We start from the raw sequence: 24,337 nt of genomic DNA, 5'->3' as shown, positions 1-24,337 counted from the left end.
AATGCTTCAATCGAATATCAAATCTAAATTAGATACTCTGTTCAGCTCCTTACACTGCCCATATTCTATCCTTTTTTTAAGGGAGGAAGTTTTGGTATTTTAAGCAAAGAAATGTATATTTAAGCCATTTAATATGAAGGAAAATTCTTTCATTCGGATTTTTGCCCTTGCAAGAGATGGATCGACTTTTCATCTTTACAAGCACATATTTTTGTTAATTTCAGATCCTTTGCTTATGTTTCTGAGCAGTAGTGTTGTGTCTCCTAACAAGGGATGATGTGTCATAGTTTGGAAATGACCAAAATGGTGTTATGGGCTGGAAAGGCCCGCCCTCCCCTTATACAGGCAAACATAGAATCTTTAATATATATATATCCTATGGAATTATTAAAATTCCCCTCTGAGTGAACATTGGAACATGCTTTCCTATGTTAATGCTATAAGATGAAAAGTGTCTCAGTTAGCTCCTTTTAGAAAAAAAAATTGCAAAAGTGGTACTATTTTGTCATTATGTGAAAAAAGTATAACCCAAATGATATTTTTCAAAATCAGATAAAAAAAAATTAAAAAGTTTTGATAGAATCAGGTCAGTTAAGTTTTTCCTTAAGCACAATGTGGACACGGGGATGACACAAGATTCCTTGTTTATTTTCCTCTCATAGGAAGGGGATTGCTTCTCTCTTTAGTTCACTATGTTGCTTCTTCTTATCGATCTTCTTCATGATCTTCAATCTTCAAAGCAGGAGCTTACTTCTTAGAAGGAACCTAATTAAGGAGGGAGGTAGGTAAGAGTAAGGTTGTTAACGGGCCCAATGCCATGCCACTTTTGGCCAACCACCCTCTATAGGGGCAGAGCCAAAGGGTGGGCCCGCGTAGGCCCTAGTCCCACCTCAAAAAAAAAAATCACGTGTAAGTTTTAGAAAATTTTACTTATTTTTATATAAAATGATATTTTGGCCCGTGTCAAAACCCCCTCATAAAATTTTTTTTTGGCTCCACCCCTACCCTCTATTGATGTGGAACATATCTTAATATTGTTGACATACACAAATTTAATTCAACCTTAAACTTAGTCAGCAACAGCTTCATTCACAGGCTACCTAAGTATACAAGTGACCCACATTGGTGTGGCTTGAAAAAAATTTATTTGGCCATGACTCGGCGAGTCGACTCGGAAAACATGCTCCACTCAACTTTTCCTTTGTAGTTGTATTTCAAATCTATCTCATATGTTCAAAAGCACCCGGTTCACGAACATTCTCTAGTTTCGAATCAGTGGCGGAGGCACATGTAGGCTGGTTGGGTGATTGCCCACACCAGTCCACAAAAATAACCTTATTTACATGTTGAAACTTCTGTAATTTTTATTTACTTATATATATGGATGCCCGTTGTTTAAGATGTAAAATGCTAGTAACCCTTACTCACAAATCGCTGGCTCCAAAACCAAGCTCATAAACCCAAATTGCTAAGATTGGCATATTTTGATTTGTTATAAGCCAGCCCAGCTGCTTGAGTTTCTCAAGTTTTTGATGAGTCCTGTTCGAGCCTTGGCATGGATCAGTGAACCCCAACCCAACTTGGTCAGTCCTGCATATATATTTGAGAATTTTTCATTGCATGGGCCGAACTATAGTTTTAAAAGTTTAACAGAGACATATTATATTTTTTCAAATTTTTTAATATAGGTTAAACTAATTTTTTTTCAAATTTACAAGTAAAATTTTGATTTTTTTTTTTTTAAAGAAAAATCTGAAGGAGGCCATGGCCCCTGCATGTCGAGGCAAGTTTGACTCAATCTTATATTTTAAAAACTTAATACTGAACCATACTTTGGGTTGACTCAGCATGCTTGCAAAACAAGGAATGGTACTTAATTTGGATATAATAACCTCAAGACTTCAATATCTAGGGTTCATCTATCTTGGCCTTACCTGCTAGGTTGCCTCTTTAATATTGCGCTCAGCAAAAGAAATTAAACAGCAGAGCAGACTGTAGTTGAGATTACATGCTCTAGGGCTTGTAGCTCTCGACTGCTCCAACTTAATTTTCTAAAAGTGGACTGATGTTTACCATCCTCTAGAGTTTGATTCTTTGAAGTTGAAGACTACCAATTCGTAGAATTTTTTTAGCTAGGAAAAGAAACTGTTTTGGTTGACTGGGGATTACTTAAATTGGACACTAAATTCTAATTTATTGTCATAGTACTCCTTGGCATGATACATAAACATTCATTAATTCTCAACTGCTATCTAACATTGCATTTCCTGAATATTCATGTCAAGTGGATCAAGAAAAGTCCACCCTTATTCAGAAATGCCCACTTCATTTAATAGACTCTATAGTGACCCAATCACCAATTACATATGAATAGTACTCTTAGTAACTTAAGAGTACTCATGTTAGATCTATGCTCATTTATTGTGTACGTCATGCCAAGCTTGAGGATGTAATTTGATAGTTCAAATTAAAAAGATGTATTACAACAGGCTGAGCAAAGCAAATACTTCGTATGAATGCCCCAACAGGTGTAGCATAACTGATTGGATTGGCCGGCCGTCGAAACTCCGGTGGTCAATTCAGTTTCCATGGAAATTACTCCTCTAGACTACAAGAGATAGATGTCCTGCATTCCAATTTGATGAGTACTTTGCTTGCGACCAGGGGTGGATTCAGAAATTTTTTACCGAATTAAAGTTTTTTAATTTAGACATGGACCGAAATATCATTTTTTAAAATTTTTATATAAAACAAGTAAAATTTTTTAAAATTTACATATAATTTTTTCCATCTCTCTCATCGAATCACCAAATAGTCCACAGGAATGAACCAAACAGTCCATGTTCATGGTCGGTGCATGGGTTGATTTCTTCACTAACGCTAAAAAGAGAGCATGCAATAAGGACATAGGTAGGCCAGTCACAGTGGTATCGAAAAATCATATACCGCAGATTCTCGGATGTGAAATTTTTACTGAACTCTTTAATGGATCATATATAAGATCTGAAAAATAAGTACCAAGTTAATTAATTTTGAAACTTAGCGGAGACAGCTGTGGGCAACTGCCCACACAGGCCCACAATTTATATTAATATTTCATGGGAAGTTTTTTTTCATTTACTTATTGTTGTCCCTTAAAAATTTAGAATTTATAACTAGTACCTCTTAAAACAGAATTTCTCACTACGCAACTGCGCCATGCAGATGTCTGATGTCCTTGATAAGGAAATCATGGAACCATCAATTCGCTTATGATAGAGAGAAATCGATTTGGAATATTTTTCTTTTCCTAGGACCAAGTCTAAAGTGCAAAGTTGGTGAACTGAAACACAAACTCAAAGAGGCGACGTCACCTGGGAAAACTATTCCTAGGAAGGTGAGCTTCCAAGGGAAATGATATCCAAGGTGAGGTGATAGAGAGGAACTCAAATATTATCAAGTTGAAGACCTTAAGCTTCCTATATTCCCTTCAAACTTCTGTCAAGGTTCGGTCCTTGCCGCTCACTCTCATCATTCACATTCATGGAAAAAATTTATCTGAATGTTTCAAGAACTTGTCAATGGAACAATTTTTGGAATATCCACTTCTCCCCTTCAGCCTCAGCAATTTTTAAAACTCCATAGGTGTCAGCCATTCATCAGAGTCATTTTTGTTGAAAACCATGCTTTTCATGTTCAAAATTGTGAAAATATACATAATATAATGGCTGTTGTCTACATCAGATGTCTAAGACTGGCTATTCATTTAAAACTCTGCTATGATCATATCATTTGTATGGTTTGTTTCTCACACACACCCCATATGAAATCTCTGCCGATCGTACTCCTCTTGAGCAGAGTCTTCTTGGATTCCCCTGTCACCATATTAGACTCCATAGGGCTGTTCATGGAGTCAAATGCAAGGAAGTAAATGCGCCATTGAAAAACCAGAGCACGGTACATTCGTCATCCCAAGAACACTACCGTTGACTTTTTCCAGGCGAAATTCCCGGCGGAAATCTGGAAAACGGCCAGAAAACCTTACTGCAATCATATTCTTCATTCTCTTGTCACTAACTTTATACATCACCCCACGCCGGAGACGACGTTTCCGGCGGCAGGACTACAACAAAACAAACACCAGAGAAGGAAACAAAAAAAAAAGGGCAGACAAAAAGGCCATTTGCACAATATTTTCCTAGGAAAACATTTTCCCAAGAAAGAGAGGCCCAAAATATAGGAGGCGACGCCACCAAAGTCGAGTCGATGGGCACTTGTTCAGGTGAAATCTGGGGACATACCAATCGCGGCGATCAGCAGAACGGAAGCGACGAGCACCATCGACCCATTTGTCGTCTACGTCAAACAAATATTAGGAACGCCGGAAAAAAATCTCCGGCGGCGGTCAAAGCTATTACAGTAGGACAGCCAGCCAATGGCACCATTTTCGACGTCATGTCCAGTAGGAGAACAAGGGGTAGTAGTAGGAGCGCCGGGGAAGGCGGTGGAACCTCCGGCGGCAGGAGAGGGCGAGCCGGAGCCTGAGCCAAAGGACGCGGCGGATCCGCCGAGCGCTGCGGAGCTTGGACCAGACGACCTTCTTGGCGCGGGCGAAGGAGAGCTTGACCCTCTCGACGGTCCCCCGCTTGCGGCAGAAGCGGTAGCTTCGGAGGAAGGCTTGCCGCTTCTCGAAGTAGGGGCAGGAGTAGTAGGAGTAGGAGGAGTAGGATGGGTACTGGTCGGAGTAGCCGAAGTCTGGCCTGAACAACGGCATCGACAGGCTGCCCACCGTCGCCATACTTAATTCCCTCTCCCCACAAACAGAGAGAGAAGAGAAAGAGAGAGAGAGAGAGGTGAGTTTCTGAATGATGTCGCAGAGAAGAAGTTAAATAGAGAAGGAAAGCCAAAGGGAGAGAAGGGAGCTACGTTTCAGAATGATGTCTCTGCAGAAGACGATGAAGTTCAAGTGAAGGAAAGGTCAAAGGGAGATACGTTAGCTAAGTTTCAGAATGATGTCTCATCAGAAGAAGAAGAAGAAGTTAAAAAGAGAGAAGGAACGGTAAGGGAGAGACGTGAGGGAGAGGAAGGAACGGTTCCCCATTGTGGGCAGAAGAGAGAGGGAGACAGAGAAATTCATATAGGATTCATCTCTGCATCTGAAACAAGTAAGAAGGGAAGGCGGTACTCTCTTTGATTTCTCAGAAAATTTTGAGTATCGAGACTGGGGAGCCTTATACGCTCACTTCCTCTTCTCTCCTTATATATTCACGAAAAGAGAGAGAGAAGAACACGTAGAAGACAAGTTACAGGCAGCGTTTGGGGAGTCACGCTCACCTTGTTCTCGTTCCACTTCCGGTTCTCATGGCCATCTCCTTCATTGAATGATGTTGTTGTCGTCGTCGTCATCATCATCTTCATCATCACATCCACTCATCCATCATCATGATGTACCTACATGATCTCCAGCGTGCTTGCATGCGGTTAACATGGGATTTGGCAGTAGGATTATGTATGCGTCATCATCTCTATGTATGATGAGCCATGCATGCGTGCAATGTACACATATTAATCTATGACATGTATATCATCTGAAACCGAGCTATTTTCTATGATTTGCTCAACATGTTTAATAAGGAAATGACCAAAATACCCCAATGAGGACAAAAATGGATGTAAAGAAACTAACGCAATTAAATTTTGATTCCAATTGCTTCTTATGTAATTGAAGATGTTAATTAAAAGAAATCAATACAAAATCATGCCTGTAATATTCATCAAATTGAGTATGTTCTTATAATTTTTTAAAATTAAGTTTTTTTATTGATATAAGGATGTGCAACAAGCGAGCCGAGCTCGAACTTCACCAGCTCAAACTCGAGTACTTGACTCACATATACGTCGGCTTGACTTGACTTTCGTGAGGTTAGCTCCAACTCGACTAGTTTAAGCTCATGTTCCTCATTTTATATTTTATGCTTAAAATTTTCACGTTTTTATTTAAATTATTTTGACTTTTTAAAATTGCAAAACATAAGTAGTAGTGTTAAACGAATCTAATCGAGTTTAGTCGAGTCGAGTTCTCGAACTCAACTTGTTTACAAACTAAACTTATTAATTAAGCTTGAACTCAATTAGTTTAACTTATAAGTCGAGTTCGAATCAAACACAACTCAGCGAGTTCAAGTGGATTCGAGTGGAGCCCGACTGGTTGAACGTTCCAAATTGACAGCTACCCAATGTACCAGTTGGGTGTAAAAAGTGAAAAATACTTTTCAATTCAAAGGACAATTATCCGTGCAATAGTAAAAAATCGGCAGATAGAATCTTTGTTATGTCTGTCTTTGCAATGATTATATCTTGGCATTCGAATTTGGATTTGAAATATATCTGACACAAATTTTTCGATTAACATATATTAACCCAACCTTTAAACTGAATGCAAACTATATTATGAATACATGATATTTATTTGAAACTATAACTGATCCGAATGTGCATCCAAATCCAGTTGCATGTTTAATTAAATCCCAATCTGATCAGATGTCAATTTTGGAATATGAATCTGATCGTATCTCTTAATCTTTTTTTTTTTTCACGTGAATTTTTCAAAGCAGTTTGGCCAGATATCAGATCTAAATCACACATCCACACCAAAGCATAATCTTTTAACTGTTTCCAGAATGCGGTCGTTCAACTGCAGTTCTTAGTGAAAGTGAGGTCCATATTGGAAAAAAAGAAAGCCAAGCATGTATTTGAGGATACGTCGAACAACCAGTCGTGTAAAAGATAACTTTATTTAAAACATATGCAAAATTTATAGAAAAAATAAAAAATAATTTGTTTATATATATATATATATATATAATGCTAGATGTCAAACCACTTGAGCAAGAGACAAAAAATCAGACCACTTAAATTTGTTTTGGAAATTGTTTTAAACAAAATCCAAACATGGTAACGTGCTGACAAACACAAATTTAATATAAATCATATTTTAGTTCAGGTTATTTTTTGTAAAAAAAATTGGTTATCTACTCTCATAATTTTGACATTATAAGAGCAGTTCTATTTTTTTTAAATGAGATGGCGTTATTTTCCAATCAAATGCCCTCTTTAATTTCATAAAAATAATTAATCATCAGATGGCGTTTTAGTTCGTTAAAATAATCGTTGACTAAAAAATTTAGGAAGTAAATAACAAAATTTTGGGGGGATCAGCTCTACTAAGCCTGATTTAATATGACTTAGCTTCCCATGAAAAAATTACAAAGAGCTGCCCAACAGATTAAAGAGTGAATTACAAATCGGTGCAACTTTTCATAGACATCAAACAGACACTTAACTTTCAAACCGTCACAGGTGAAATGTCTTAATAAAGAATCTGATTGGAGTAATTGTAGCTTTTAATGGATTTCATGGAAAAGTTAGGGACCTGCTTAAAGTGTTTGAAAAGTTAAGCTGTCATTTGTTATTGCTGGGAAAGTTCATGAGCTCCTCTTAATCTGCGATTTTTAGATGATTTTTGAAGGAGGGCCATGGCTCTCTCTTTCTCTTTCTATCTCTCTTTCCAAAAGAGAAAGTATGAGTCTGAGTTTGTCTCATAAGTTTGTCTCATACATCTTAATCTAGTCTCGGCTCGAGCTTCGCGGTACATAAATAAGTCAAGACCGAGTAAAGCTCGAACCCACTTGCCCAAATGGGTCAAGCTTGAACGGGCAGGCTGATCCTCAGCTCATGTGCAGGACTAGGGAAGAGGGTCACCAGGTATGACTGTCTACGTAACACCTAACTACCCATTAGTTAGAACAAATAAGTGAATCTGACAAAAAGAAAGGAAAATTTAAAGTGCCCTTTTCTGCCAATTCTTTTGAACTGGCAAAAGCAAGGACGGCCAAATTCCTTGTGACTATATATATATATATATATATATATATCTGGTGAGTCCCCATCAATGTTGGCATATCAAATTGAAGGGGCGCATTGACTTCAAAAGAAGGGAAGTAAATGTCAATAATGAATGTGTAAAGAATATTTGGCTCTCTGCAGCATTAGGGCACCAAATCTGTGAATTAACTAGGCTTACCTTGACTATGGGGCACCCTTTTCCCTTTTTTCTTATCTGCACTGTCAAAGAGTAGTTACAGTAGTTAACTGTCCAATATAACTGTTCCACTTAACAATCTCTCTCTCTCTCTCTCTCTCTCTCTCTCTGTTGATTGGTTTTTTATGCTTTTCTGATGAGGCACAGCAAGAAAACATGGCTGTAAATGCTTATCAATTTGGCCAGATGTTTATATAGTGAATTATTTCTGCAGAACATGCAAAAGCCCAGCTTGGCTATCTGAAAAGAGAAATAATGAGTCTCCTTGAATGGGCAAGAGTAGGTCTTCTTAAATGTTATTTAATGTTCGAAGGGCAACTTATTTTGCAGTTGGGACTGGAGAGATTAGTTCATTATATTGAATCAAGACAGTTTTGAGCTCATTATTGACAAACACATGTTTCTGATAAGTTGAGCTGCATACAGCTGATTCTTAGCTATTAAAATGTTATAATAAGCTGAGCTGAAAATTTTGGCATTTGGTTCTCTTGGCTCATTCAGGTTGAACTTTCAGTTATATTTATGTAAATCATGCTTTAACCTTTTCAAGTGATCTTGCATATATATATATATATATACATATATATATGAATGGTTTATAACTGAACAAGAAGGAAATTGTATTTCATTAATAATGCACATCACAACATCATGAATGGCTGCTTGTATTATACAATGACATTGACATTGGCAATTCCAAATACTACTCATAATATGAGGGTTTTGACTTCTCCCAATGAGTATTGTTTTCAGATTTTAAACGGCAAGTTTTTGTATGGTATAAAACGGCAAAGTTGTTTCTAGCTGGAAAAGAAAAAAAAATTGAATAATTTTAAAACAATTCATCTTTCAGCGAGGAAAAGAAAAGTGGCTAAAATATTAAGAATAAAACATAAAAAATAAAAAATTTGATGACTAAAAACAGCAAAAATGCACAAAAAATGTAAAAACATGAAAAAATGCAAAAACCCGGGAAAAGACTTGTTTTTCATTTTTTATTCGCCTGACCAAATTTTAACGTTTTAAACGTGTGTTTCTTTTAATAATGCATGTTTTTTGTCGCTATTAAACAAAAAAAAATATTAACCATCAATTATCAAGAATCCAGCAATTGATTCATGCCAACTATATATACTTTCTTGATTGATGTCTAGGTGGTTAATGAGATCGTGATTCATTGGCCATATGTCTGCACTGGTTCAAAATCAATTCAATCCAAGACTTCTCCAAAAATACATTAAGATATGGAGGAACAAAGAGCCAACCCGGCCATTTGCTCTTCCATGTTCCTGATGTGATTGGCTTAGTATTCAAACTTAGCTCATTTTGTGATCCTTTTATTCAAATAAGTAATTCAAAGTTGAAACTTCTTTTAACAAGCAAGCTTCCTTAAGATGGCACAAGCTTGGGTTGCTCGCTAACTGAGGCTGCAACAACCTAATGACAAGATACACATCTGATTCTTTTAGTTGCCTGCTGTTACCTTCTATCATAGTCACCAATAATGTCTTAGAGTTTTAAATGCCAAAGTTTTTCTCAGGTATAACACAGTGAGCTTGAAAAAAATAGAAAAAGTAACTAAATTTTAAAAAATTAAAAATAGGAAGAAATAAAATAAGTGAAAAACTAATAACACAAACATCAAAAGATAAGTAGATTTGCAATAAATAAAAAAATGTTTGGCATTAAAAAAATTAAAAAAGTGAAAAAAAACACGTTTTTAAAGTGTTTTTTTGTTTTTAAAATTTTTTTTTAAAAATGCATTTTTTAAGTTTTAAATGGTCATTTAATGTATCCCATTTTTTCATATTTTTTTCAAAAAATTGTGTTTTTGTGACTATAGCTCTTATCTGCTATGGTATAAACAGGTCAAATAAGGTAAGATATAGCAATTATGACAGAGATTACTTGGGCATTAGCTAATTGCATGCGAAACTACATTTGTGTTAGATTTGGATAGAAAATGTAAAATTATGATCTTAGAATATCCTAAACCAGTACAATGGGGGTTGCACTGGCAGGTCAGTCAAAATCCAGTCGCCAGTTCAATTTCCGTGGGTGCTATTATTTTGTACTGCACTAACAAACACTACATTCCAATTGACGGGTGTAATCGTAAGATCACACTCTGGTCCCAAAACACCCCTAGACAACAGGGATGGGGGAAAGGTTTCGACCTCTCATTGAATCACCAATGGTTGTTCTTGAGTTTCAGTTATATTCTGCCTTGCCCCACCCATCACTATCACAACTCGCTAACACGTCTCATATTCCAATTGGGTGGAGAAAACCACACTTAAGCCCGCATAATTTGCCTCATCTATCATATCTATAAGAACTTTTCCTGAATCCGTGAACGATGATTAGTGAGATTTCGATCTTCTTCCTGAATTTACACTTAAAAGAAAACAATAATGTGGATCCATGTAGGTTGCAGTCACCTTCAAGTCCTAATCAGATGCAATCAAATAAGACCAACCTGACATATGTTCACACCCGTTAGTGTGTGCCGCATGTGTGTCCTTTTACTCCCCAATAACACATGCCGCTTATGTCTAATATTGAGTGTCTAATATCAGATTATTCTTGTGGCCAACAGAAGTAAATTAGCTGCAATCAGTAGAATGTAACCCGTAAAGCTCCCTAAGGATCTCAAACTGGCTCAATAATTAGTAGAATGGATACATTGATTCTCAAGCCAAAACCTTTGACAACCGCAATGAGCCATAGAATTCGAACACCAAACCATTATTTGGGGAAGAAAAAAGGGAAAAATTGCTTCAACATCATTTAAAACTATAACTGAACTATCATGAGACCATGCCAAATACATTTTCACGTTGGTTTGCGGGCCTTGTTTCATGAGCTCGTCCTTTCTGTTTCTGAGCCGAACATGACTGATCTCAGAGTGGTTCATTTTCTTTATTGAGAACTAATTTCTCCCAGGCGTTTACTATGCAAACTTGAACAAGAACCACGGCAAAAGCTCCGGAAACTACAAGTCAATGCTCACAACCACCGAGTAGTCCATTCCCCTGAGAGGCAGTTTGCTGCATGAAACTTAAAAAGAGTTCATTCTAACTAATTTTCCAGAGTCTACTGTAATTCTACAATGAATGCAAGTCCGCCAGCAACGTATGCGACTCCAAAATTGCCAATATTGGTGGTAGCACAACCACACAGGTAAAAAGCTTATGTGCTCATCCCATATGTAAAACCAGGAAGTTGCAGGCTAGACAATGCTAAACTAGTGAAGCATGCATAATTCATAAAGCTAAGATTGCATGTGGCATCCCCATCATTGTTTTTGGAATAAAAAAAGCATGCACAAATTACAATCACCAACCCAGTAATGTTTCAAAAATGTTGGAACTAAAGATTGGTACAGTAATGTGTCCAAGGCAGCTTCACACAGAGTGGTGTGCATACGCAGCTATCTTGGATCACATTGAGTCGAATACCAATATTGTTGTAAAATCGTCATGAAGAGGTTTTGTCCATTCTCGAACCAAAATTTCAGAATTGTAACTTTATCCTAGTGGGTAGAATTATGATTCCAGAATTTTAGATTTTTTTGTCTCTTTAAAGCATATGCCATGATGGTTTTACTTCACCAACTCTAGAATTTTAATTCATGTTTTATCAAATGGCCCATTTTCAATTCTGGAATCAAAATTCCAAACTATCAAACACAAAGGAAACTAGAACTGAATTTTTCATTTCAATTTCAGTTTGAGGTAGAATTTTGTTTTTATAATTTTAATTTTAGAATCAAAATTCAACGCTGTCAAACAATCCCTTAATGTAAATTATGAACAGATTTCATAGCACAACTGTAAATTTTGTTGATAGAAATCATCTTTGAGCTTGTCAGTTGGCCTCAATGGCTTCGTATCAAAGCAGTGACGGAGCCACATGTGGGCTGCCACACCAGCCCTCAATATTAGAGCTTCAAATATTTGCTTTTTTATTCATATGAGCGCCCCTTAGGATTTAGAAACTTCTGAAATAGTGCCTCTCCAGCAAATTTTTTTGGCTCCCTCACTGGACCAAAGCAATAGGTAGCGGAAGGAGAAAACTATCAGATTGGAGGCCCCAATATCTGATATAGCTGTAAGCACAATCTGTAACTAATTTTCTTTCTTTTCTTTAGGAATAACAAGCCAAACCCCAGTTTTTCATTCGAAGTAATAAATAATAATAACAGGGTGACCTATAGATCTATCTGTGCAAAAAGTCATTGATATGTTAATCTACCCAAAAATTGAACTACTGGTTGACAGAAACAATTACATGCCAATGGAAATGCCGTGATAATATACGTTTTGCCTCAAGCTGAGAAGAATTCCAGGGATTATAAATGTCGTTACATTTACATCATCAGCTAAGAAGTCCAGGGAATATGAATGTCATCCATAGGTATCCTGTACTGAACCAGATTCTATACAAATTTCAGAGCATAACTGTAAATTTTTTTATAACAATATCATTTTTTGGCTTGTCAGTTTGCTTCAATGGCTTCAGATCGAAACAATGGGCAGTGGAAGGAGAAACTATCAGATTGGAGGCCCCACTATAGCTGTAAATCTAATCTGTAGCTTCTTTGCTTTCATTTCGTCTGGAGTAACCAGCCAAACTCTAGCTTTCTATTCCCAAGAATAATAATAACAATAATAAAAATAAATAAATAATAACAGGGTAACCTATGAATTTTCTTGTAAAAAAAAATTATTGAGCTGTTAAGATATCCAAAAGATTGGCCTACTGGTTGGCAGAAACACACACGCTAATGGAAATGCACTAATGATATACTTTTATCTCATCTCGTACTAAAAAACAAGGCTTTCATTTATTTTTCTCCATGGAGACAAAAGGATAAATCCATGAATCAGTTTATATTGCTCTGTTAGTCAAACCATTGAACTGGCAAAATATCGATAAGTTTATTAGAAATGTCCCTGTTCACTATTCAACAATATAATTTTGATAAAAGTATCATCTTTTGGCTGGTGAATTGGCTTGGATGCCTTCTGATCAAAATCAATAGGCAGTGGAAGGAGAAACAATCAGATTGAAGGCCCAACTGCCATATAGCTGTAAACCCAATCTGTAACTTCATTGCTTGCTTTTCATAACCAGCCAAACCCTAGCTTTCCAAATAACAACAACAATAATAATAACAGGGTAACCTATGGCTCTACCTGTACGAAAAGTTACTCAGCTGTTAACATACCCAAAAGATTGTCCTACTGCTTGACAGAAACACTCACATGCCAATAAAATGCATTAATAATATACTTTTAACTCAGCATTTACCAAAAAGCATGGCTTTCATTTCTTTTCTCCAAGGAGACAAAAGGATAAATCCATAAATAAGTTTACATTGCTATAGACAACACATCCAACTTGAAAAATATTTATCAGTTCCTTGGAGGTATCCCTTTTCACTATGCAACAATTGAAAGAAACATTAAATTGACTAAAGTGCAGATAGAACTTCGCTCTGCAAAACCAACACCTACTTAAATGAAAACTTCCACAGTTCTCGCATATTTGATGCACCATCGGCAAATTCTGCAACCAAGAAGGATTCCAAGATTCCTACAGACAACATTCCACAATCAATAAATGTATAAGAAAGAAATACAAGATATGCAAGATTGTAAAAAATTCCACTTTGAAATTTTATTCCATCAAATTGCTTCTAAATGCTTAAAATACTGAATAATGCATCATATATTGCACCAAGCAGCAGCTTCTTACCAAGGTATTCCAGTAGCAACATAGAGAAAGGTTATAGTGCAACTGTTGCAATTGGTTAATTATTTTCAAATGAGGAGAAGATAGGGCTTACTAAAATATAGTAAACAAAATAAGAACTGAGATTCTGAGGCCATAGAACTAGAAATCACCATCATTTTCTACAATTGATCGGAAGTCTCTGGTTCCTCCACCTACTCCAAAGTAATATTTCTTCGCTGCAAGGTACACAATACCATTGGGTCGTCGAAGACTCTGCAACCAATAGGAAAAACCTACCCTTAGGACTGGATTTAAGTAGACGTACAAAATATTCATAACGAGACCACAGGCCTACTTTCTTTCATAAGAACACCCCCAATTGGTAATAATTTTAGGAGGGACAAAGAGATCATCAGTGAAAAAGATTGTCATATAGCCAGACAAAGACATTACCTTCTTTATAAGCTCATATAGACTTTGAAGAGATGAAAGTGAGTAGACAGTTTCTGCCATTAGAATTATATCGTAGTAACCAAAATCTGGGTCTGACACCAAGTTTGAATCATTTCCACAGCCAAACAGCTGATAAACTTCAGTCCAATCACCAGCAAAAAACCGAACTTCTGGCATGCACACATCATTTGCAGTCTCTGGTAGGTGCTTCTGAAGATTTGCTTTAACATTAGACACAGTGAGACAACGAAGAACTTCAACATTGAAATCCTGAAAATGAACTGCAGCTGCACCCTGATTTTCAGAAATATAAGAACCAGTCCCATCACCAAATGAAGCTATATTATCCTGAAGATAACTTGATCATAGATATCTCACCTTTAAACATGCATAGATCCCAGGAAGACCATGGCCACATCCAAGCTGATAAAGCCAAAAGAAGAAGTAGCAACTTGAATCATGTGCAGCAATTGACAAATTTTAGATAATAGTCATAAAAATTTTAGGAAGCTTGGAGTTCAAGTTCTTGTCCAAGCAAATGACGATATCAATGGGAAAGAATTTTTAAACATCTTAAATAGAAATTAGAAAGAAAGAGACAGCATCCATAACATGAAAGAACTCTGTAACATTATCAACTTCTGCTACATTGCAGATGGAAACTTAAAATGAAAAACTGAGTCTTGTGTGCAGCGTGGCAGATCCCATCCTGCCTGTGACATACTTCTGTTCTGCACCTAAAGTGCTACGAATTAGGACACAAGGAGCAACTAAGCTCAGGCATGCAAAGACACCTTTTTTAAAAAATATATATATATGCAAGTCATGCCCACACACAGGATGCTGTATCAAGAGTTGAATTCTTATAGAAGTTGATGAAGAAAATCCTATCACAACTACACCTCAATCCTCAAACAGAAACATGTTCAAATGTAGACAACTTAGCCTTTGAAAGGCATCACTCCCCATCAGACAGAAGATTCTTTACTATCAAGAGATGTTACAAAAATGGAAAAGTGACCTCTCATTAAGTGAAACTTGTTTTAACACCAAATTTTTGTTCATATTTTTTTCCGACTGCATGAGCAGCGCTTAAATCTCTAGGTGAATTGACTTGAAGTCTCCAAGTTTAAGGAGAGATCAACTGTTCAATAGTTGTGGTGTGTGCCCTTTTTCATGAAAACAAAATAATGGGGAAACATTCTTGATGAGCAGGTGAGATTACATGGGATTTTACACTGATTAACGACCAGAAAGGCATTGTGAACATGCACCACTCAGATGACAAACTTGGTTCACTGACTATAAAATAAAATCCAGCATAATCTAATTGGAAACGATATTACAACCCACTAACGTTTGTGAATAGTGATCAATAATCAAGTTCTTTTGAATTGCCAAAACATTATTCTAAACTAACAAAGAATATGCACAGCTATAAAGACTGGATTGCATTGTTCACATACTGATCTTTGATAAACTAATATCCTTGTTTATGCCCACATTTTATGCAAAATAAATTCAGGTTATGTTGCCAACTCTGCTGGGACTTTTATTTTTAATCCATGATGGGTCATCCTGAATTAAACATCAACGTTACCATAAAATAGCCTACTTGAAGAATTCCCCTGCAAATTCTGCCCCTCAAGGGACCAGCTAATGAAGCATTAGTATCTCCGTCAGCTCAAGATATTGTCAACAAGACCATGAAGTCTCACTCCACCCACAGAACCACACTGTCTGTAGACAACTAGACATACAAATATGTGTTACAGCATCTATCATTGAGAAGGCCGACAGAAAGAATGAAGCATCGAATTTTGCTCTCGTAATTCATTATTATCCAAAGAGCATCCTATCAGCTTCCCAAAATTGCGACAAGTAGAGCCTAAAGCCTAGGCATGCCTAGGCTGGACTAGGTGCTTTAAGGCTTAAGCAGTAAAAAAGGAAAAATGAAGAAACTAATAAAATGTAACACTAAATGTATTATACATAGTCAAATATACAAAAAGTACACAGTTACATAGCCACATAATGATTGTCAAAATAATATAGAATAATGCAAATGAAATGCAGACACACGCTGTCAAAAGCATCAAGTGTACCTGTGCAGCTAGATGAGCCTACACCCTACAGCCTACACTTGACTAGGGGTATTATGTGGACCACCCCAAAAAGAGAAACAAATAAAATGCAATAATACATGTGAAAATTGACAAGGAAACTGAAGCATTTTTCAATAGAAATCTTATGACTATCAGCTTGTAACAATAAAACAATTAAAACGCACGACAACGCAGACAGAGTAAATGTTTCATAACATAATAATAGACATAAATAAATGTTTGAAAATCAAAATTTAACGAAAAATAAATGAATAAATTTACAAGTTATATAGCATAAAAAAACATACAAAATAAATATCAATGTTTTCAGTTAAGTCTTACCATTTCCTAAATCCCAACCGTTAAATCTCTAATTTTTAATTTCTAAAATTAAAATCCTAAAGGAAGACCTAAAATTATTAATCTAATTAGAAGAAAATGGGAATGTAAGTCCCCAATATGATCATAGTTCATGTTAACATTGCTTGCAATAAAATTGACTTCTATTATAATTCTTACCATAGCCACAAATATCATTCTTGGGTTTTTATTAGAAAGGTGTTTCTTGCTATTTATCGGCAAAGTTGTTTTTTTGGGAAAATCTCAGAGTTTTAAAAAAAAAATCAAAATGTAAGGTAAAAATACAAGAAACGAAAAAAAAAGTATTGTATTGCATTTAAGAGGTCATGTTAAATACCTAAAACAAGACACAAAACAATGAAACAAAAGTTGGAAAAAATAAAAACAGAAAATGAAATAAAAATAGATGAAAAATTTGTGATAAAATCGCAATAAAATCGTGCTAAAATCATCATAAATTAACATTTTTTTAACATATCATGATATTTTCCGGTTTTTATCATTTTCTTTATTTTTTTCTTAATATTGCAATATTTTCAAAAATATTGTGATATTTGTGGCTATGATTCTAACTAACAAGAAAAATATTAAGAAGCTGTACATATATATGCAAGTTAAACTTAAAATAACACAAAAATAAAACATTCATTTTGAAACAGCGGCTGTAACTAATGCATGGCAAGCTGCCTAGGAACAGCTAGCCTAAGAGATCACCAAGCATGGGAGCCTAGGTAGGGATGTCAATGGATCAGGTTTGGACCGGATATCCCACAGACTTGCTTCAAAAGAAATTGGATATATAATGTCAATTAAGAATTCGGATTGGTTTTAGATTTAGTGTTGATGTCCGATCAGGTTCAGATTTGGACTCGGTTTTAAGTAAATACCCGATCAGAGTATAAATTTATAAGCAACTTAACATAGATAATGGAATCTGAAGCCATGAGCTAATATCTTATCTGATTCAAGATATCTGAGTTGTGAGCTAATATTCAATCGGATTTTAATATATCTGAATCTGAAGCCATGAGCTAATATCTTATCTGATTCAAGATATCTGAGTTGTGAGCTAATATTCAATCGGATTTTAATATATCTGAATCTGAAGCCATGAGCTAATACTCAATTCAGATCAAGATATCTGAAACCAAACCCATGACCATGTTCTAAAATGTTGGATTAGATATATCTATGGGTTTTGAAACTCCAGCTTGGTAAAATGTTGGATTGTTTTAGCAAAAGCTTTAGACAAAAGTACCATATTAAGTTTATGATGTTAAGTGAACATAAAACTTATATAAAGATTGAGAACCAAAATACACACTAAATCCACACGAATTGGATTGAACCTATCATAGAAAGCACCATGCTTATATTATTCTTTCCATCAGTTGGTTTTCTTGCATTGAAATATCTTGGCTTTTAACTAAATTGTGGAACGGACGCAGGTCTGTTACAGACATTCATAAACCATCACCATCACCATCACCATCTCCGTGTAATGGTCTGACCCCATTCATTGGCAAAAACATTAGTTGGACTTTCTTGTTTCTCCATTATCCAATAGCTGGCAAAAGTTGGTTCTTGGCTAAACCAGGCCTTTTGACACTCTCACTTTGATGGCCCCAACCTGTAGTCAGATTTTATCGTATTTGAATCTTGCTATAACTATATCAAACCTCAAAACCTCTAGCATTTGTCCACAAAATTTTAGCTAATTAAAAATGAAAAATCAATACTGTAAAAGCATGTTTAATGAAAATACAAAACTACCGTTTTTGAACAATCTTAATATAAAGTAATATGAAGAAAAAAGCTTAATTATATAAGAATAATAATCCATGACATATATTTTAGTAATGGACTCAAAATTCGTATTTCAAATAAGCTTTTTGTTATCCAAACAATTTTTTCAATTATATCAAACAAGCACACTGAAAAATTAATCGAATTATAAAGTGAACTACAAAAAATTTTGATTTATCCAATCAACTAATCAAAATAAAAAGAAATGGATGGCCTACCAACTTATGCCATGTAAAACTGTATGTTTTTCTTAATAAAAAAAAACACCAAAACAATTAAGGATTACAAATGATACAATCCAGGAGCCACACCACCTTCCTGAGGCTATCAATACCAAAGCTCAAGTTCAATTCTATTGCATTTCTTGCCACATTTCTAACTTCCATGCAGCATGCCAGTGGTAATATGGAGAATTAATACTAGTAACTACATCAAGACTTATGATTTCAAGTTCATATCAGATATTCAGATGTGAATGCTACAGAATTTAGAACATGAATGCATCATCAAGTGGCATGGGAGCACACACTCAACAAACAAAAAAGATGTCCCCATCCCAAGGAAGACATTTGACATCGATTTTGACTCATTGAAATATTACGGACACACATTTGGGGCAAAACAAAAATCTATAATGAGTAACATTATATAAGCTTTTTATATAAAAAGTAAATGGATTATGCAACTAGAATAAATTTTTGACCAGGAAAAGCAACTACCTATTTTCACTTTTGTTATTTTTTTATTTTCCCTTGTCTCAAAGGATCCAGCAGGAGAAAGAACATGGAGGAGACCATAAAAAAATTGCATATCACCTTAGTGCAGACAGCGCACCTCTAATACTCTCTTTCCACAGAGCAGTAAACTGCCATCTTCAACATGTATGTGCAAGGTTTTAACCAGATCAAGTGAACCTTCCCATAGCTTAAGCCCTCCTGTGTAAGAAGAACACAGTAATATTTTTCTGATTTAAGTAATAAATGGCCCATCATACTCCATATGAAGGTATAGATTGATTGAAAAAGGAAAAGACCACATGATCGCATGGCTCAAATATAAAAATGAGTACAGAATCAAACCTTCATATTTGCCAGCGACCAAATCTGAGTTGGCTAGACCAAAGACATCAGCAGTGCTTACCCTACACTGCTCAAAAAGGAAAAAAAAAAGGATAAGATTAGACATTCCACTTTCTTTGGCCAACGTAGTAAAGTCACGCTCCTTGTCACCCTGGGAAAAACAAAAACACTTCTATGAATTCATCTTCTTCTTGAATCTATAAGGTGTTGAATCTCTCTTTCAATGCACTCCAAACTTCAAAGATGATAAAAGCAAAATGCATGTTATCATGTAGCATAACCAGAACGAAGATCTTCAGCAGTAAAAGCACAAACGGTTTATCAGATGCTTCCAGAGGGTTTTACACTGTTGGGGAGCGACAACAGGTACAGCAGGTTAAACTAGCGAGGCCAGGCCCTACCCCAAAGTTGGTTTCTCCGCTACTGAAAAAGTAGCACAAATAATTCACTCAAATAGGCATCACGTACTAAAAAAATGGGGTTGCAATTGTACCAACATGAACTATTTTTTCAACTGATTATTGGAAAATCATACCTTGATCAACGTCAAATCTCCAGTTAAATGAATAGACTCCACCGTATGCTTTATGGAAGTGTTATCCTGTGCACCAAATCAAGCAATCAGCTCCAACTTTGTGGTTCGACCGTGATAACATGACAAAAATGCAGGTCATTTTATTTTTTCTTGCAGGAAAGGACGTGGACGTAAGGTAAAGGTCGTGGATTCCGAAGCCAATCACCACATGTCGTGTCCACTAGAAACTTAAGTACATGGAAATCAAAATTAGAAACTCCTTCATCAGTTTATATTAATCTAATGTGGACCAAGTTTTTTAGTTACTCCAATGCATTCTATCGGTGGCCGGTGATTAATTATGTCGAAACGAATATCCTCTAGCAAAACTGTAAGAAGGCCATGTTAATAAACGCATCAAATTTCAAGATTTGTAGCTACCCTTAGTATATCTGCGAAACCTCCTTTAGTATAACCTACAGTGAGAGAACGTATATCTTACAGGATCCAAAAGATTGCGCTCGGTGCTGACCCATTTATTCCAATCGCATCTTTGAATATTATTACGGAATTCACTACCAAATATATCTCTTCCTGCGCCTTTCGACTAAGAAGAGTGTCCATGGAGGAGACCTTGCACCTACTAAGGACAGAATGTACACTGTGAATGACATTCAATTGGTAAGAAACTTCTGCGAGAATCCACTTCATCGAACTCTAGTTAGACGCCGAGAATCGGAATTTTGGGTAAACCACGCAATTTTTGCAGACCACAACGAACATAAAAAGCATTGTTGTCATTGTCAAACTGAAGCCGTCTCAGTCACCCACAACCAAAAAAACTCAAGTAACCAAACCATGATGTACACGATCAACACATGCCCAATTTACCTCAGAAAATGGAACTTCGAGGCATGGTGGGAGAGGATGAGAAGGCTTATCGGAAGGCTCGGGGAAGCTTGAACCAGGGCCAGAGAGGCTTCTGGTGAAAAAAGTAAACGACATGGCGGCCTCCTACATCAATCCAACAAAGTGGGAATCAGACAGAGAGCAAGAGACCGAGAGAGAGAGAGAGGGAGAGAGAGAAGGGGATTCCAGAATCAAAACCTCGGGGGTCCTCGCCATGGCGCTTCAGAGCTGCAGTCTCTTTCGCGACGAGAAGAGAAAGGGCTTTCGGCAAAAGAGCCTTGCCCTGTGAACCATTTCACAAAAATGTCTCGTTTCACACATTTTGCACATTGGCTGCGCTCAGCTCATCAGCTTTTTTTTTTTTTGTATTGCAAATTTGCAAAAATAACTATTAGGAGTACAATAATCTTTTCTCGCAAAAGCGCATATTCTGGACCTATGCTTAACAAAACAAACCAAAAGCATGCGTTCTTTACAATCAACCATTTAAGAATCGAAGTAAAAAAAACATGTTTTTTATATATAATGAGTTTCAAATGTCCTAAGGGCAACAAAGCTAAAAAAAGGTTTTTTGATTGAGCACTAAATATATAGTTAACAATCTAAGTCACCAAGGTTCTAAATATATAGTTAACAATCAAGTCCACCAAGGTTCATGAGGCAGTGACTCACGTCTTATAGGGGGGCAGTGACTCACATCTTATAGGGCTGCCCCGTATAAGTTGACCCAAGTCCACCTACATCCAACTATAAATTTAAGGTTTTAGAGTAGCTCCAATTATAATGACTTGTTTATTTAACCAAGCCAAGTTTTAGTTACAGGAACTCAACTCATTTCAACTGAAGTTTATGTAATCAGTTATAAAAATATTTGTTAAATGAGCTTAAACAAGTTTGTTCATTTTATACCCCCAAATAAAGTATTGTGCATGTGAAGTAAACGAGTTAAACAAATCGAGCTTGAACTCTAACCTTGTTGAGCTCGGGTCTGAACTCAAGCTTGAGCTGAGCTCGAGCCAAGCGAGATATAAACAGAGCAGGGCTAGAGTTGATGGGCTTGAGCTTGTTCACAAACCTAACATGAACAAGACCTGCAGGTAGCTGTCTCAAACCTCTAACTGAACTCCTGTCTCAGTGGCAGTTTTCTTTGGTCGTGTTTTCTTTGAGTACTTTATAAAGATAAATCTAAATCCAAGAAAAATGAAAACCAAATCTTATTTCCAGATTTTTCAAGGTCGAGCAAGCACCGTGCCTCTTTGGTAAATGAAATGCTAGATGATTGAGAGCATGAATGGGACAGGAAAAACTAGAAAAAGAGTTTATGTTGTTTCCCCAAAGAAATAATATGGGTTTTGCACAATCATTTTCATGCAAAATTCAAAGCAATTTATCTATCGCTTTCACACAGCACTTTAATTTTAATATCTCTTTAGTGGTTAGTCTTCATTTCAGTGTCAGGGGTATCCACTCTCTTGAAGAAGGGTCATTGATGTGCAAGTTGAAGCACATTAACGACAACACCTCAAGATACTAAAAGAAGACTATGTACCTTAGAAAGACAAAAGGTTGCATGGAAGCTTTGACTTTCTACGGAGCGGTGGGTCTCCCCGACTCACTGGGAGCTCGGCAGTGGAGCACTATAGCTAACTACATTTTTCAAAGTCTCACCCAAAATCCCTCCAACAGAGACATATGTGAAAATGCCCCCACTATTCATTAACAACCCCAGCCTATACCTCTTTTCTCATGTATGTTGTGGGTTTTTTTTCTTCTCTCACTCTCACTTCTTTTCTCTCTCTCTCTTCCTTTTTTTCATGCAAAATATGGATTTCACTGACGAAAAAATAATGTCAGTAAAGATAACAAAATCATCAACAAAATTTTTAATGATATTTCCGCGAAACATCAGTTAGACAATGTCGCTGATATTTTTGTTAATGTTTCGCAACACGTTAGTAGAAACACTATTACTTGTGGCATTTTCTACAAAACTGGGGAACTTTAATGATTTTTCAAAGTCTGTAAAGGTTGACTTTTAGTGACATTTTTCAAGAACCATCATGAAAATATCATTTGGTTGCATGAACAACTGTTCTTAAAACACTTCTCCTTAGAACTAGTGTGAACAAAGAGTCATTGTCTATATGTTGTAATTATGTCCAACGTTTGTTTATAAATGCAAAATTTTCAAATTATCTTCTCTAGTATGAACAAGTTTAACATGTGTTTTGCATTTTTCTATCTTTATCTCCCTCTCTCTCTCTCTCTAAAACGCATGATAAAACAAATGAAAAGTATATGAACTAATAAAAATACTATTCCTTTCTCCCAATAAAAAAAGTCACATATGACAAAGAAAAAATATTTTTGAAAGCATATTAAAGATATAAAAAAAATAAAAATATTCACTCTCTCTTTCGTTTTCTCTCTACACATGAGAGACTTAAAATCAACATATAATGAAAAAAATAATAAAATTTTTCAAAAAACATCTAAGCCAACAAAAGTACTCTCTTTCTTGCTCTTTCTATCTCTACAAATACAAGCAACCTAAAATATACAACCCCAAAATTTTCACTCCCTCTAGAACCAACCTTCAGCTTACTGTCGCGTTCCTCCAACTGAAAATCAAAAGAAGAATCACAGAGCCATTCGCTGAACATAGCTTATTCCTAGTCCCTACAGCATGAATATATGAAAAAAGAAGGTAATCTTACTGTTCTGGGATTTTCAAAATTAAATCAGAAGCTCTTACTGTACTTCCAACTTTAACATGAATTAGGAGAAGAAATCCAGTGATTGGTCGCCCGAGACTACACATGCATCACTTGCATTCTAATAGACCAGTGCTGGCGTCATGTCGAGAGCGGGGGCCACGAGTATCTGGCTTAGTTGGTTTACAACCTCTTAGAGGCATTCCAGCAAACACATTACGTGCAGGTCGCCATGACAGCAATTTAGCAGCCACCGAATGCATCCCATGAATGTCATATACCATAACAATGATGGCTTGAGATGATTACAGTAGCACCAAACTCGTCGAAGCCTTATCAAATTGTGAAAGAGAAAGCCTCCATTACAATCAACGTCTTGAAATTCTATTGCCGAACTTCGGCGCCAGTAGACGACCATAGCCGGCGTGACTCAACTGAACCAACGACGCTTACCTAGCAACGCAGACGGGCTCAGTTGTGAAAGAGCACCTGGCTATGGTCGATGGTACCGCGTCGACAATGAGGGCAGACGTTGGAGCCAAACTCTTTCCTGCAGAAAACCTTCAATTCAGTCC

At 36.3% G+C, this 24,337-nt stretch overlaps 2 protein-coding genes across 5 annotated transcripts; both read right to left on the bottom strand.

The window, feature by feature from the left end:
- Positions 1-4,020: 4,020 nt before the first annotated feature.
- On the bottom strand, positions 4,021-5,273 carry LOC116254835 (uncharacterized). The gene has a single exon (XM_031630439.2). The coding sequence runs from the start codon at positions 4,775-4,777 to the stop codon at positions 4,433-4,435; it is 345 nt and encodes a 114-aa protein (XP_031486299.1). The 5' UTR covers positions 4,778-5,273; the 3' UTR covers positions 4,021-4,432.
- Positions 5,274-13,391: 8,118 nt separating this feature from the next.
- On the bottom strand, positions 13,392-24,337 carry LOC116254691 (uncharacterized). Of its 4 annotated transcripts, none has more exons than XM_050077985.1 (10): positions 24,216-24,337; positions 21,247-24,094; positions 21,031-21,153; positions 20,161-20,226; positions 19,626-19,776; positions 19,381-19,481; positions 14,654-14,698; positions 14,276-14,569; positions 13,993-14,095; positions 13,392-13,681 (listed from the first exon to the last, which is right to left on the bottom strand). In XM_050077985.1, the coding sequence occupies exons 2-10, from the start codon at positions 21,262-21,264 to the stop codon at positions 13,599-13,601; spliced, it is 984 nt and encodes a 327-aa protein (XP_049933942.1). In that variant the 5' UTR covers positions 21,265-24,094; positions 24,216-24,337; the 3' UTR covers positions 13,392-13,598. The 4 variants fall into 4 exon arrangements, with proteins under 4 accessions (XP_049933942.1, XP_049933943.1, XP_031486092.1 ...); XM_050077986.1 differs by having other exon boundaries at positions 21,247-21,331; positions 23,643-24,334; XM_031630232.2 differs by having other exon boundaries at positions 21,247-24,334.

This window comes from Nymphaea colorata, chromosome 5, assembly GCF_008831285.2.
Source record: "Nymphaea colorata isolate Beijing-Zhang1983 chromosome 5, ASM883128v2, whole genome shotgun sequence".
Classification (NCBI taxonomy): domain Eukaryota; kingdom Viridiplantae; phylum Streptophyta; class Magnoliopsida; order Nymphaeales; family Nymphaeaceae; genus Nymphaea; species Nymphaea colorata.
This window is presented reverse-complemented; position numbering and strand designations above follow the sequence as displayed.